The sequence below is a fragment of the Mustela lutreola genome, chromosome 17, assembly GCF_030435805.1.
Source record: "Mustela lutreola isolate mMusLut2 chromosome 17, mMusLut2.pri, whole genome shotgun sequence".
Classification (NCBI taxonomy): Eukaryota; Metazoa; Chordata; class Mammalia; order Carnivora; family Mustelidae; genus Mustela; species Mustela lutreola.
Window position 1 is genome coordinate 23,586,111 of NC_081306.1, and position 13,830 is coordinate 23,599,940.

General features: G+C 51.6%; 1 protein-coding gene across 3 annotated transcripts in view; it reads left to right on the forward strand.

Moving 5' to 3' along the window:
• Positions 1-1,571, forward strand: part of LUC7L (LUC7 like) — a 37,077-nt gene extending 35,506 nt beyond the window's left edge. For 2 of the 3 annotated variants that reach the window (XM_059155505.1, XM_059155503.1), the window contains 2 exons: positions 273-440; positions 1,225-1,571. In XM_059155505.1, the coding sequence (XP_059011488.1) occupies positions 273-440; positions 1,225-1,366 (310 nt within the window). In that variant the 3' untranslated portion in view covers positions 1,367-1,571. Of the gene's footprint in view, positions 1-272; positions 478-1,224 lie in introns of all 3 variants that reach the window. The other variant, XM_059155504.1, reaches the window with a different exon arrangement.
• The last annotated feature ends 12,259 nt before the right edge of the window (positions 1,572-13,830 follow it).

The following is a 13,830-nucleotide window of genomic DNA, read 5'->3' on the forward strand; positions in this document are numbered from 1 at the left end:
GTTGGGGTGTTAGTGCAGGAGAGGGACCCACTGTAAATGAGAGGGGGAGTCAGATGGTACTAGCGAGGCCTGTGGCGTCGCAGTTGTTTTCAGGAAGCATCAGTGAGAGGAGGCCATAATTGTGCACTGATGGGACTGTTGTGAACCCCAGTTGTAAATTTGTAGGAAGGAAGGGGAGGTGCCACTGCAGCATCCAGCAGAAGCTCCTGCCAGAGAAGGGCTGTTGGGATGAGGCATCCCGGCCTTCAGAGCCTTCTGGTTGTCTGCTACAGGTCACGATCCCGGGACCGGCGTCGCAGGAGGTCCAGATCTACCTCCAGGGAGCGACGAAAGTCATCCCGATCTCGGTCCCGAGACAGACACCGGCGCCACCGCAGCCGTTCCCGTAGCCACAGCCGGGGCCACCGCCGGGCTTCCAGGGACCGGAGTGCGAAATACAAGTAACTACTCTGACTCCTTCAGTAGCTGCAACCAGGAGTGAGCCCTTTCTCTTGTGTTCCCAGGGTCTTTTGGGGGTCTGTCGTTGGGGCCTGTTGGCCGTACCTGGTAGGGACGGGTCTGGGGCTTTTGTTCAGGAGCCTGAAGGGGCATCTGTGCAGCTGAGTGTTGGAGCCTTGAGGAGTCATGAATGGGGCCCAGCGCATAGGGGCCTGTAAGCGCGGGGGCAGCAGGTGGATTCTGGGCTGGGACAGTTGAGAAGTGTAGAGGTGGTTACATGGGCTCAGCTCCCTCGTGACCAGCCACACGCTCGCTGTCCCCTCAGAACACAGAGCCCCTGAGAGCTCTGTCCTGACCAGGTCCTACTTACCTCTGCTGGGGTTTTCTTAAGGAAAATAACCCAGAAAACAATGACCCACAACTTTGAGGGAAACACCGTGAGCACCTTTGTGTGCTGGATGACAGCCTTCCGCTGCGTCTGTATAAGGGTTGTACCCCACACGGGCGCTTTGTAGTCTTGCTCTGGTCACGTTACAGCAAAAGCCAGCCCCGTTGGGAGAGATGTTTGCAAACGGCACTTTGGAGTGGCTGTGTCAGCGCTCCCGTGCAGCATCCTGGGCCCTGGGTGGTCGGCTGCCCTCTGCCCTCTGCCTTCTGAGGGCTTCCCCGGGTGTGCTCTGTCGAGGCCTTCCCTGACCCGATGTTGAGGCTCCAGGTTGCCCGTGCTCAAGGGGCCAGCCAGAAGGGAGATGCGGCCTCCTCTGAGCCTCGCGTCTCCTTTCCCAGGTTCTCCAGAGAGCGGACGTCGAGGGAGGAGTCCTGGGAGCACGGGCGCAGTGAGCGAGGGGCCGCTGACTGGAGGCTGGAGAGCTCCAATGGGAAGACAGCTTCGCGGAGGTCGGAGGAGAAGGAGGCTGGCGAGATCTGAACCCACATCCGGGCCTGTAAATAGTCTGACGAACATTGGACACAGCCTAAAGTTACCCTTTATATTTGCTGGATAGAACTCCTCTTTTGTAGTTACAGTTTCTATTGTTGGGAGCTAGCTGTGGGGTTCTAGAGATGTACAGAATTGCTCCTGTGTTCTGGGTTATGTTGAGTAGGAATAAATAAATCTGATGGACGGCCTCCTACGGTTGCGGTGGGGTCTCTGCTGTCCCTCTGTGCCCTGGAGACTCCTGCGGCCTTCCAGCTGGTGCCCCATTCCACACGCGCCGCTTTAGGAAGGGCCGCCCACCTGGTCTGCCGTTGGCAGCCTCAGCCCGACCCTGGTGAGCCACACTGCAGCTCCCCCTTTGGGAGTCACCTAAGGACAGAGACAGGTGTTTGGACAACATCCACGGGACAGCCACACGGTCCTCAGGGCTGGGGATGCTGGACTCAAACCAGCCTGGTGGTGGTACCTGTGCTCTCAGATGTTCTAAGAGCCCAGAGTGAGCCCTTCTGGAAAGGGTAACCGATCTCTTCTCCATGTTGGGGGCAGGGGTTGGTTTATTCTAGGAGAGAACTTCTGGTGGCTGAGGTGTGGAAATAGTCATTGCTTCTCTCCCTGTGCAGAGGTGGCTCAAAGGGCCCGTGGTCACTGGGTCTGGATCCTGTGACCACCAGCACCATACTGTGGCCACCAGCACCATACTGTAGTCCTGCCCTGGGCTCCGCTGCCAGAATCTGGCCTCTCCTCGGGAGATGTGCGGGTAGTGGGTGCTCCTGCCCTACAGGTGTCCCCTGGCCGGGTGTCGTCGGGTTGTCCTTCCCACGGCCCTTGTCTGGGGCCCAGGGCTGAGGCAGGAGGCAGGGGCCTTGCTGGAGTATACTCTGCTCACGGCAGGCAGGGTGGGGGCGTTGCTGTCGGGTCAACAGCTGCTTGGTAGCTTGTGCAGACCGCACACTAGTTGAGGAGAGGTGTGTCCTCTAGGGTGTGGGAGGTAGATGCAAGGAGTTGCAAGCCATGAGTGGGTTAAGGGTGGTCCTGAGGAGGGGAGGGGCGAAGGGGATGAGGCCTGGGATCATGGGTGCCTGACGGCTCTGCTGCCGGGCTATGGCCTTCAGGAAACGGGCTGAGCCCCGTCAGGGAGCGGGAGGGTGCACAGCCGGGAGCCAGGACGACAGGACCTCCCGCCTCCATCCCTCATCTCCTGGATGAGGGGGACTTGAAAAAAGACAAAGAAACTAGTAACATACACAGAACTCTGCATCTCAACCATTATTAAGTGTGTTCGTGTGTTGTGCAGCCGTCACCACCGTCTGCGGAGGAGTGGTTTTGAAAAGGCAGAGTGAAGCCATCTGTGGACTTGGTAGTAATGAGGTGTGGGCCGCAAAGGTAATGCTGAAGTCAAGACAGTTGTAGGGTGCCTGGTGCTGCGCCTGCTCCCCCACACCTGCGAGGTCCGCAGTCTGCCTGGGAGCAGGTGGGCTTGAGCTCTTGGGCTGGCCTCTTCCAGCCTTGGTGCTGGAGGCAGCCGCCTGGCCCTGACACACCCTAGACCCCTGAGCCTCAAGGGCTTCGAGTGTGTGGGAGTGTAGTGCACACATGGGCCTGGACCTGGGCCCTGGGCGGGTGCAGAGGAGGAGTTTGGACTGGTGGAGGCTGTGCTCAGCTCTCCAAGGACCCCATAGCTCGCCCCGGTTGGGTTCCAGCAGAGCAGAGCTCTGGACTGGGTGGGGGGGTGTGGTGGACCGTGCCTAGAGGAAAGCGTCCATAAATCATAAGGGGGCTGGGGCCAGAGGGTTCACCTCCCTACTCTGAGTCCTGAAGAATACAGAAGTATGGGAAATACTTGTTTATGGAGAGAGAAGCAGGGGCACAGGTCGGGAGGCACTTGCAGTCCCTGAGGGGGTTCGCAGGGGTCAGGCCAACAGGAGCAGATCCTCCGGGGCTCACATCATGGTGGAGTCCAGGCTCCCAGCTGTGTGGGGGTCCTCGATCCCTCCCAGACGATGTTCACGGACATCCTCCACCACCCCCCCGCCCCCGACACACACCTGTCCAATGGAGGAGGACGCAGTGACCAGCTCTTGGTGTGGGCTGTGGCCTCTCCTAACTGCATGGAGGCCCCAGGCTGTGCTGGAGGAGGGGTCCTGAGCCACAGCGAGTGGGACTTCTGGGGCCTCCCTCCAGACTCCAAATGGGGGCTTCCAGCCAGGCCCGCAACTGCAGTCTGGCAAAGGGAGGGCTGGAGAGCTGGTGCTGGTCTTAAAGCCTGTATGGGAGCCCCTAGGATCCCCAGCAGGGAGCAGCCATCCTGTGGTTGCCGTGACTTATGGGTAAGTGGAGAGTCTCCCCAGGATAGCGGGGTGCACTTAGCTGTGCCTGGGAGTTGGGAGTGCACTGTGCGAGGTGGTACCCGGCTGTGATTGGAGCAAGGCAGGGAGGGGATGTGCACCACAGTGCTTTGGAAGGGCCCCTCACCGAGGAGTGGGACGGAGGCCCCAGTGGGATTTGGGATCTGCATGTGGACCTGCTCAGGAAAGACGGGGACAGTGGAGTCAGGCATCAGAAGTTCTTGGAGGACTTAAAACAGATTACTATCCCGCCTCCAATCCTGATTTTCTGGGGAGGGGCCCGAGAATGTACTTTTATTATTTTGTAGGTAGATTATAATTGAGTTAAAAACATAAAATTCAACATGTTAGCCACTTTAAAGGGTACAGATCGGTGTTTTGTTTTGTTTTTTAAGATTTTATTTATTTATTTATTTGACAGACAGAGATCACAAGTAGGCAGAGAGGCAGGCAGAGAGTGAGGGGGGGAGCAGGCTTCCCTGCTGAGCAGGGAGCCCGATGCAGGACTCGATCCTAGGACCCTGGGATCATGACCTGAGCCGAAGGTAGAGGCTTAACCACTGAGCCACCCAGGCGCCCCAGATCAGTGGTTTTAAATAGACCCATGATGTTTTGCGCTCTAGTTTGCCATTTCTTAGTCTTAGGACATTTTTATCACCCGCAAAAGGCACCCCGGTTACCCGATGGTGGACACTGCCTCCAACACCAGCCCCAAGCAGCCACTGATTTCCTTGCCATGTCTGTCGGTTTGCCCATTGGGGGCGTGTCATGGGATTGAAAGCACAGCAAGTGACCAGGACCAGCTCCCGCTGCTGAGTGGGTCTGCGGGGTTTGCGCCATAGCCTGTGTCAGTACCTCTGATGCGCGTTTCCCCGGGCTGCTGGTGCTCTTGGTCTGAAGGACACCACGAGCTGGAGTGGGAGCAGCAGGGGTGGGGGGAGGCGGGAGACACTAAACAGCGTCTCTTCTGGGATATGAGGCGAGCTGCCCCCCCCACCCCGAGTCTTTAGAGCAGGGCCCCCAGCACATGCCAAAGGTAATACTTGACCTTAGGAAAAGGGTTTGAGGAGTCATGTCCTCAGCTGCTGGCACAGTTAATTGCTTTTCTGTCCACAGAACAGTCCCTGTGCCAGCCCCACAGACAACCCTTCCCCTACTTACCCACATCCCCACAGGTGCTTAATCTGGGCTTTCTCCGGCACCGGAGTCTGTGGTGCCACATGGCCGTGCATTCTCTATCACAGGTGACAGAGCGGATGGCTACTTTCGGACAGCAGTAAGGTCTCCCAGGTGCCTGTGGTCCCTGACCCAGGCCGTACAGGAGTCCAACCCCAGTGGCCAGGCCTCCCCAAGTGACACAGGCCTTCACAGGGAAGGCTGCAGGGATTTCCGGGCACTTTTTTTTTTTTTTTCTCTAGCACTTTCTGACCCCTTGTTCCTTGTTCCTGCTATTTCCCTCCTCGGGGCTAACCCTACTGAGCCTGTGGCCTGGGACTGCTCTCCCAGGGAGGCTGTGCAATGGACACCCCTGCCACCACCTGTCCTCACATCAGGGGAGGGGCCGTGGTGAGGGTCCGACAAAGGAGACTTCTGCCCCCTCACCCTGCCCTTCACCTCACCCGGGCGCCTTTTTATTTTTATGGAGATGGAATAGATTAATAGATAGTTTCAGGTGTACAATATAATAATTCAACACATACAGGTTGCAAAGTCATTACCACCAGAAATCTACTTAACATCTGTATCAAAAAAGTGTTTTCTGGTGATGAGGCAGCTTTCAAATATAAATTATGCTGTTACTGTGCATATAAGAATGTAGCGATATGGTAAAGTACAGTATTGTGTATGGAACTCCGGATATTAACAAGTACAACGGAGCAGTGTTGTATGCATAATGCCGTATCTGTGACTGTGTAGTACTACATGATATGGCCCTGCTGCTGTATATAAAAATCCGTATAGTTGTGTAATACCTACTACACTACTGCATGTACATGACTGTGTGTGTAATTAATACAGTGCAGTGCACATTATGTAATACTGTATATGCACTAATATGTAACACTGCAGGGTTTGTTTGTTTTTTTAAAGATTTTATGTATTTGAGAGCGAGAGAAAGAGAGCACAAGTTGGGAGAGGCAGAGGGAGGTGGGGAGCAGATTACCCGCTGAGCAGGGAGCCCAATGCGGGGCTTCATCTCCAGGACCCTGGGACCATGGCCTGAGCTGAAGGCAGACGCTTAAGCTACTGAGCCACCCAGGAGCCCCTGCGTTTTTTTTTTTAAGATTTTATTTATTTATTTGACAGGGAGAGAGATCACAAGTAGGCAGAGAGAGAAGAGGAAGCAGGCTCCCTGCCCAGCAGAGAGCCCTACGTGGGGCTCGATGCCAGGACCCTGGGATCATGACCTGAGCTGAAGGCAGAGGCTTAACCCACTGAGCCACCCAGGTGCCCCTGCGGTATTTTTTTTTTTTTTTTTTAAGATTGATTTATTAGAGCATGAACAGGAGGGGGCAGAGGGAGAGAATCTCAAGCAGACTCTGCAGCAAATGTGGAGCCTGACGTGGGGCCCCATCTCCTGATCCTGAGATCACGACCTGAGCAGAAAGCAAGAGATGCTTAGACGCTTAACCAGGTGCCCCAGTGCAGTATTCTATGTATATAATACCATATGTGTAGTGTAACAGTATATAATACTGGGTATGTAATCATGTAACAGCGTGGTGTTACTATATATGAGATACTGCATGTGTAATTACATAATATATGATACAGTATTATATATATATATGATAAATGCATGTAAATAATCCAGATCTATAGAAAGTACACTGTATAACACAGTGCATTTATTGTATATGGGATACTGTGTAGTATGCAGTGCAGTATTGTACTGCATATGTAATTTTGTGATAATTTATATAATACAGTACAGTATTATATATTCTCAGGCCTTTTTCTGAGGTTGCTGGACCTCCTTTGGACCTCTTCCAAAGTCTAGCACACCTGGGATTCAAAACCCATCAGCTCCTGGCTGAGCCTGGCTTCTCTCCCTCCAGAAGAGATCACAGACTAAGAGGCAAGCCCTCCATGTCCAGTGGGTCAGGAAATGGAACAGTGTCAGCACCTGGGAAACCCGTCTTCCCTTCACAGCCCCTCTGTCTTCCCAGAGCTCATGTGTCAGAGATCACTGGCACAGTTACTCTCTCCTGGGGTTTCCGAGGACCAGGAGTCCCACCGTAGCTCACCACATTCTCCCTCACAGGCTGCAGTCAAGGGGTCTCATCTGGGGCTGTTCTGGAGAAGGGGCTTTGCACACTCACCCGGTCATTGGCAGCAGGTAGCTACTTTCTGAGTGTCAGTAAGAGGCCACTCTGGGGGAAGCCACAGCATGGCATATTCTCTGAAAGAGAGAGGGTCCCCACACAAGAGAGGCATGATTTTAAGATTGTACTTCTTTGACAGAGAAACAGCATGCGCTCAAAAGTGGGGCGGGAGGAGGGCAGAGAGGAGAGATGCTCGACAGACTCCGTGATGACCGTGGAACCCAGCGTGGGCTCTTTTATCTCACAGCCCTGAGGTCATGACCTGAACTGAAATCCAGAGTCAGACACCTGACCGACCGAGCCACCCAGGTGCCCCACGGGAGAGGCATCATTAATTACGGAAGTGACACCCCATGCCCACAGAACTCTGTGAGTTGAAAGCAAGCCATAGGGTCCGTTAGCATGGCCCGTAATTCCAAAGGGAAAAACAGAAGAAGAAAGGAAGAATAATGCTGGGGAGGATGTGCAGAAATTGGAGCTCTCACTCACCGCTGCTGGTGGGAATGGGACGCAGCAGCTCCTGGGGAGAACTGTCTGGCGGTTCCTCACAAGTTAAACAGTGGTCTGACTCAGCAGCTGCACCCCGCAGACGCAGACCCAAGAGACCTGCAAGGAGGAGCTGCAGTCCTCAGGCGCACACGTGTACAGCAGCATCACTCGGAATAGCCAGAAGGTGGAGACAACCAAAGAGCCATCAACAGCTGGATGGATGAGCAGAAAACAGAACATGGGCAACCGTTCGGAGGATCCTCAGGAAGTTAAAATAGGAATGCCAGATAATCCGGTAATTCCACCGCTGGGTGTTGACCCAGAGAAAGTGAAAACACTGATTTTCATAAAAGGATTTCAAGGTCCAGCGTGGGGACCTTGAAAACGATGCTAAGTGCAAAAGAAGCCAGACACAAAAGACCACACATCGTAAGACTGCATTTATGCAAAATACCTAGAATCAGTCAATCTGTACAGACAGAACATAGACAGGGGACCTTCAGAGCTGGGAGTGACTGGTTCTGGGCACATGGCTTCCTTCCGAGGGTGGCAGCAAATTTTGGAAATAGGTAGTGATGATGAATGTAGAAGATGCTGCGAGGCAGTCCCCAGGAGGTGGGGCTCCCGGGGTGGTACTCTTCATGACACTTTTGAGTCTGTGCTTGAGTCTGTGCTTGTCTTAGCCTCTGCGTCTGACCTTCGTGCTTCATCTGGGTCAGTTAGTCACTTACAACCCATGTCGTTAACGTTTTGGTTTTGCTGATAGTATTTTATTCTGGGCCTTTACCTTGGTCACACACGTTCTGTTTCTGTTCCTTTTTCCCTCTTTCTGGGGGGTGTAGGGGGGTTAGACTTGTAATATTCTACTCTTTCCTCTCCATTACTTTGGAACTCATACATTCTATTTGTGTTCTGCGGTTGCCGAGAACTTGCCATAGGCACGCGTATGATGTCGTGGTGCCCCACGATCACCTCCAAGAGATCCAGGTCCAACTCCCTGGAACTTGTGAGTGTGGCCTTAGATGACAAAAGGTTTTTGAACATAAGTTTAAGAATTTTGAGATGGGAGGGCGCCTGGGCGGCTCAGTGGTTGGGCGTCTGCCTTCGGCTCAGGTCGTGATCCCAGGGTCCTGGAATCGAGCCCCACATCAGGCTCCTTGCTCTGCGGGAAGCCTGCTTCTCTCTCTCCCACTCCCCCTGCTTGTGTTCCCTCGCTCGCTGTGTCTATCTGTCAAATAAATAATTAAAATCTTTTTTAAAAAATAAAAAAAAAAGGGACGCCTGGGTGGCTCAGTTGGTTAAGCAACTGCCTTCGGCTCAGGTCATGATCCCAGCGTACTGGGATTGAGTCCCACATCAGGCTCCTTGCTCGGCAGGGAGGCTGCTTCTCCCTCTGCCTCTGCCTTCCACTCTCTCTACCTGTGTGCTCGCTCTCTCTTTCTCTCTCTAACAAATAAATAAAAATCTTAAAAAAAAAAAAAAGAATTCTGAGATGGGGGCATCTGGGTGGCTCAGTCATTAAGCGGCTATCTTCGGCTCAGGTGGTGATCCCAGGGTCCTGGGATCGAGCCCCTCATTGGGCTCCCTGGTCAGCGAGGAGTCTGGGTCTCCTTCTCCCACTCCCCCTGCTTGTGTTCCCCCTCCCACCATGTCTCTCTCTGTCAAATAAATAAATAAAATCCTTAAAAAATAATAATGATAAAATAAAAATTTATAGAGAATACATTTGTGTTAAGTCACTAAGTTTGTGTTACGCCAGCAATAGGAAACTAATACACCTACCGAAATCTAACATTGATAAAAGCCTTTTGTGCCCCTGGATGAGACGAGGACTTAGGAGCACTTGAATGACGTGCCTCCGTGACTCGGTTCTGACAGTTGTCGCTGTCTGGTGTCTCATGTCTGTTGAGGCTTTGTTCTGTGTAACTCCACAGACATTATTTTATTCAGAATTAATGTTTGTATTTGCCGCTTCATTTGTTCATTCCTTCTTACACTGCATCTTCTGCCTGGGCTCACTCTCCTGCTTCAAGTACATCCTTGACTAGAGGCACGTGAGGCCCCGGGGTACAGAACGTCAGGAGGAGCTCCTGCTCAGGGTATGCAGGGGCTGTAGTCTGGAAAACTTATTCTTAAAGATTTTCATTTATTCATGAGAGACAGAGAGGCAGGGGGAGTGGGACAGGGAGAAGCAGGCTCCCCATTGAGCTGGGAGCCCGATGCGGAACTCAATCCCAGGACCCTGGGACCGTGACCCAAATCGAAGGCAGACACCTAACTATCTGAGCCACCCAGGAGCCCTGGATAATTTATTCTAACCTACCTTAAGTTCCCTACTTCTCTTAATGATCGTGTTTTGTCTGTTTAACTTATCCATTGGGTTTTAAGGTTGTTTTTTTTTTTTTTAAAGATTTTATTTATTCATTTGACAGAGATCACAAGCAGGCAGAGAGGCAGGCAGAGAGTGGGGGAAGCTGGCTCCCCGCTGAGCAGAGAGCCCGACACGGGGCTCCATCCCAGGACCCTGGGATCATGACCTGAGCCAAAGGCGGAGGCTTAACCCACTGAGCCACCAAGGTGCCTGGATTTTACGTTTTGATGACTGTGTCTTTTCTTCATCTGTGTATACAGGTTTAATGCAATTCATATCAAAATGCCAGCTTATCATAGGTGCTGTGTCCCTTTTTATATTTTATTACTTCCTGCAAATATTTAAAATCTTGTCTTTGTGGGGCGCCTGGGTGGCTCAGTGGGTTAAGCCTCTGCCTTCGGATCAGGTCATGATCTCAGGGTCCTGGGATCGAGTCCCGCATCGGGCTCTCTGCTCAGCAGGGAGTCTGCTTCCTCCTCTCTCTCTCTCTGCCTGCCTCTCTGCCTACTTGTGATCTCTCTCTGTCAAATAAATAAATAATGGGCGCCTGGGTGGCTCAGTGGGTTAAGCCGCTGCCTTCGGATCAGGTCATGATCTCAGGGTCCTGGGATCGAATCCCGCATCGGGCTCTCTGCTCGGCAGGGAGCCTGCTTCCCTCTCTCTCTCTCTCTCTCTGCCTGCCTCTCCATCTACTTGTGATTTCTCTCTGTCAAATAAATAAATAAATCTTTAATAAATAAATAAATAAATAAAATCTTTAAGAAAATAAAAAATAAAATCTCGTCTTTGATCTTTTTTTCTTTCTTTCTTTCTTTCTTTTTTTTTTTTTTTTGGATCTTTTTTTTCTTAATACACTAGGCACACCTGTAATTGAACCTGACACATTTGGTGCCTGACCTTCGTGGTCTGTCATGCAGACTCACGGGTCTGCCGGCTCTCACACGCGGTGTGCTGTAACCCCTTGTGTGCTTGGTGAGTTTGCTGCGCTTTGCCTTCTGTGGTCTGTGATGAGGTGCCTTTATCCACGGAGGATTTATTTGCTTCTGTAGGTGCCTGGGGCCTATGAAGGAGCCCTGAGAATGTTTGGGAAAATTTTTTTTTTTTTTTAAAGATTTTATTTATTTATTTGTAAGAGAGAGAGAGAGTGAGAGCGAGCACAGGCAGACAGAGTGGAAGGCAGAGTCAGAGGGAGAAGCAGGCTCCCTGCGGAGCAAGTAGCCCGATGTGGGACTCGATCCCAGGACGCTGGGATCATGACCTGAGCCGAAGGCAGCTGCTTAACCAACTGAGCCACCCAGGCGTCCCGGGAAAAAATTTTTTAAAAATATTTTTATTTGGTTAGTTTTTAAGTAATTTCTACACCCAGTGTGGGGCGTGAGCTCACAACCCCGAGACCAAGAGTCGCACAGTCCACTGACTGAGCCAGCCAGGTGCCCTGAGTCCAGGATCATTTTTTATTTTTAGATTTTATTTATTTATTTGACAGACAGAGATCACAAGTAGGCAGAGAGGCAGTCAGAGAGAGAGAGAGAGGAGGAAGCAGGCTCCCTGCTGAGCAGAGAGCCCTACGTGGGGCTCGATCCCAGGACTCTGAACCGAAGGCAGAGGCTCAACCCACTGAGCCACCAGGCACCCCTCCAGGATCATTTTAAATGAAATCCATAGTCTGAGATTTGGGGGGGGGGACCATTCAGGTGACAGGAACTTGTGTTGCAGATCATGGGATTTTTTTTTTTTTAAGATTTTATTTATCTATTTGACAGAGATCACAAGTAGGCAGAGAGGCAGGCAGAGAGAGAGAGGAGGAAGCCGGCTCCCCACGGAGCAGAGAGCCCAATGTGGGGCTCGATCCTAGGACGGACCCTGAGACCATGACCCTAGCCCCAGGCAGAGGCTTAACCCACTGAGCCACCCAGGCACCCCAGATCATGGGATTTTAACATCAGGAAATGATGTTCCTTTTTGGCTAAATACCAAGCTATTTTTTTCCTCAGGCCTTATGTTTGAGGAAAGGAAGGAATTGTCCAGTGCGTGTAGCCTTTGGGGCCCAGTTTTATGGGGAAGAGTCACCTACTGAGCACATCACCTTATACTGGCTTTTTTTTTTTTTTTAAGCGTATGAGCCCATGAGGAAGAAGATTCCAGCCCCAGTTTACTAGTTTTGGCAAATATCTCAGGATCCAGGAGTTTAGGTGTTGTGACAATCTCTCCCGCTCGGAGTTCTCGCCTTTACTTTGTTTTTGGCCTGAAAGTTCCTTATTATCTCCTTTGCTCGTTGATGCTTTTAGGACCATTTAGCCTGGGTGTCCACTGGGTTCAGTCGGAGAGCTCGTGCTTCTTGATCTTGGGGTTCTAAGTTTAAGCCCCACATTGGGTATAGAGTTGACATAATTAAAAACATTAGCTCATGCTAAACCTTAAGGAATTCTGAGTGCTCCACTATTAAAAATTAAGCAAGGGGGTGTCTGGGTGGCTCCGTGGGCTAAGCCTCTGCCTTCAGCTCAGGTCATGATCTCAGGGTCCTGGGATTGAGCCCCGAGTTGGGCTCCGTGCTCCACAAGGAGCCTGTTGCTCCTCCTGCTCCCCTGCTTGTGCTCTCTCCCTGACAACTAAATAAGAATTAAAAAATTAAAGTGTATTAATTTACAAATAATTTGTTAAAAACAAAATACTGAAAGCTCTTTTTTTTCCTGAAAACTCTTTACTTTCAATTACGTCACTACAGTTCACTACTATCTGTGTTCCTATTACCCATGTGGACCTCTAGTGCATCTTGCATTTGGACAGTGGGAATACAGCAGGGGCAGAAACTATACGTGTCTTCCTAGTTTTCCCTCCAGCGATAGCATTTGGTAACTTGACCTCAGCCATCACAGCACCGGCAAATGCTGCAGATCAGCCCCTTCCCCGCAGGCCGGAGCACCCATCATGAGACACTCGCCAGCCCACGACTGTGCACACCTGAAATGCTTTCCTGAAAGGTTGTTTTCTTTTTATTTTTAGAGTTTATTATTTTTTTAAAAGATTTTTTATTTATTGAGTGAGTGAGAGGTAGTGAGAGAGAGCATGAGCAAGGAGAAATCAGAGGGAGAAGCAGACTCCCCATGGAGCTGGGAGCCCGATGTGGGACTCGATCCCAGGACTCCAGGATCATGACCTGAGCCGAAGGCAGTCGTCCAACCAACTGAGCCACCCAGGCGTCCCTAGAGTTTATTTATTTGAGCGAGAGAGCGAGTGAGCCCACAAGCAGGGGTGGGGGCTGAGGGAGAGGGAGAAGCAGACTCCCCGCTGAGCAGGGAGCCCAACTGGGGCTCCAACCCAGGACCCCGGGATCATGACCTTAGCCGAAGGCTTACGTTTAGCTGACACTGAGCCACACAGGTGCCCCCTAGAAGGTCATTCTGGGGTACACTTCCAGCACAAGTGTATTAGATCTTGCCTTTTTATATCTTTTCCTGCTCATTGTCTGTTAAGGAACATTTCAACATGCACGTGTTTGAGGATCACTGCAAATGTCTGTGTGCCATCGGCCCCTGTGAGCTGCCAGTTTCTCCTTCCGCTTGCTCTTCTGCTGGGTTCACTAGCTCAGAAAAAGGTGGGGGAAGGGAAAAGAATGTGGAGGTGTGTCTTGTGTGAGGAAGGTCGGAACCCTTCCCCCGCTGTCTGTGACAGTATTTTTCTCCCAATCCCCCCATGTTGCTGTTCTTCCCTCCCCAGACCGGGCACTTTCCTCTCTATATGTCCTATGTGCCACTTTTCCCAGTGTCACTTTGAGGATGCCGTTTAAGAAAAATATATCCAAATGTTCCCGGAAGGACCTGGAGCGCTGTGCATTCAATGTTAGCTTGTTACACGCCTGCGTGTGTGTGTGTGCGTGTGTGTGTGTGACACACATGCTCTTGATCTGACCCCATGTCCTCCCCG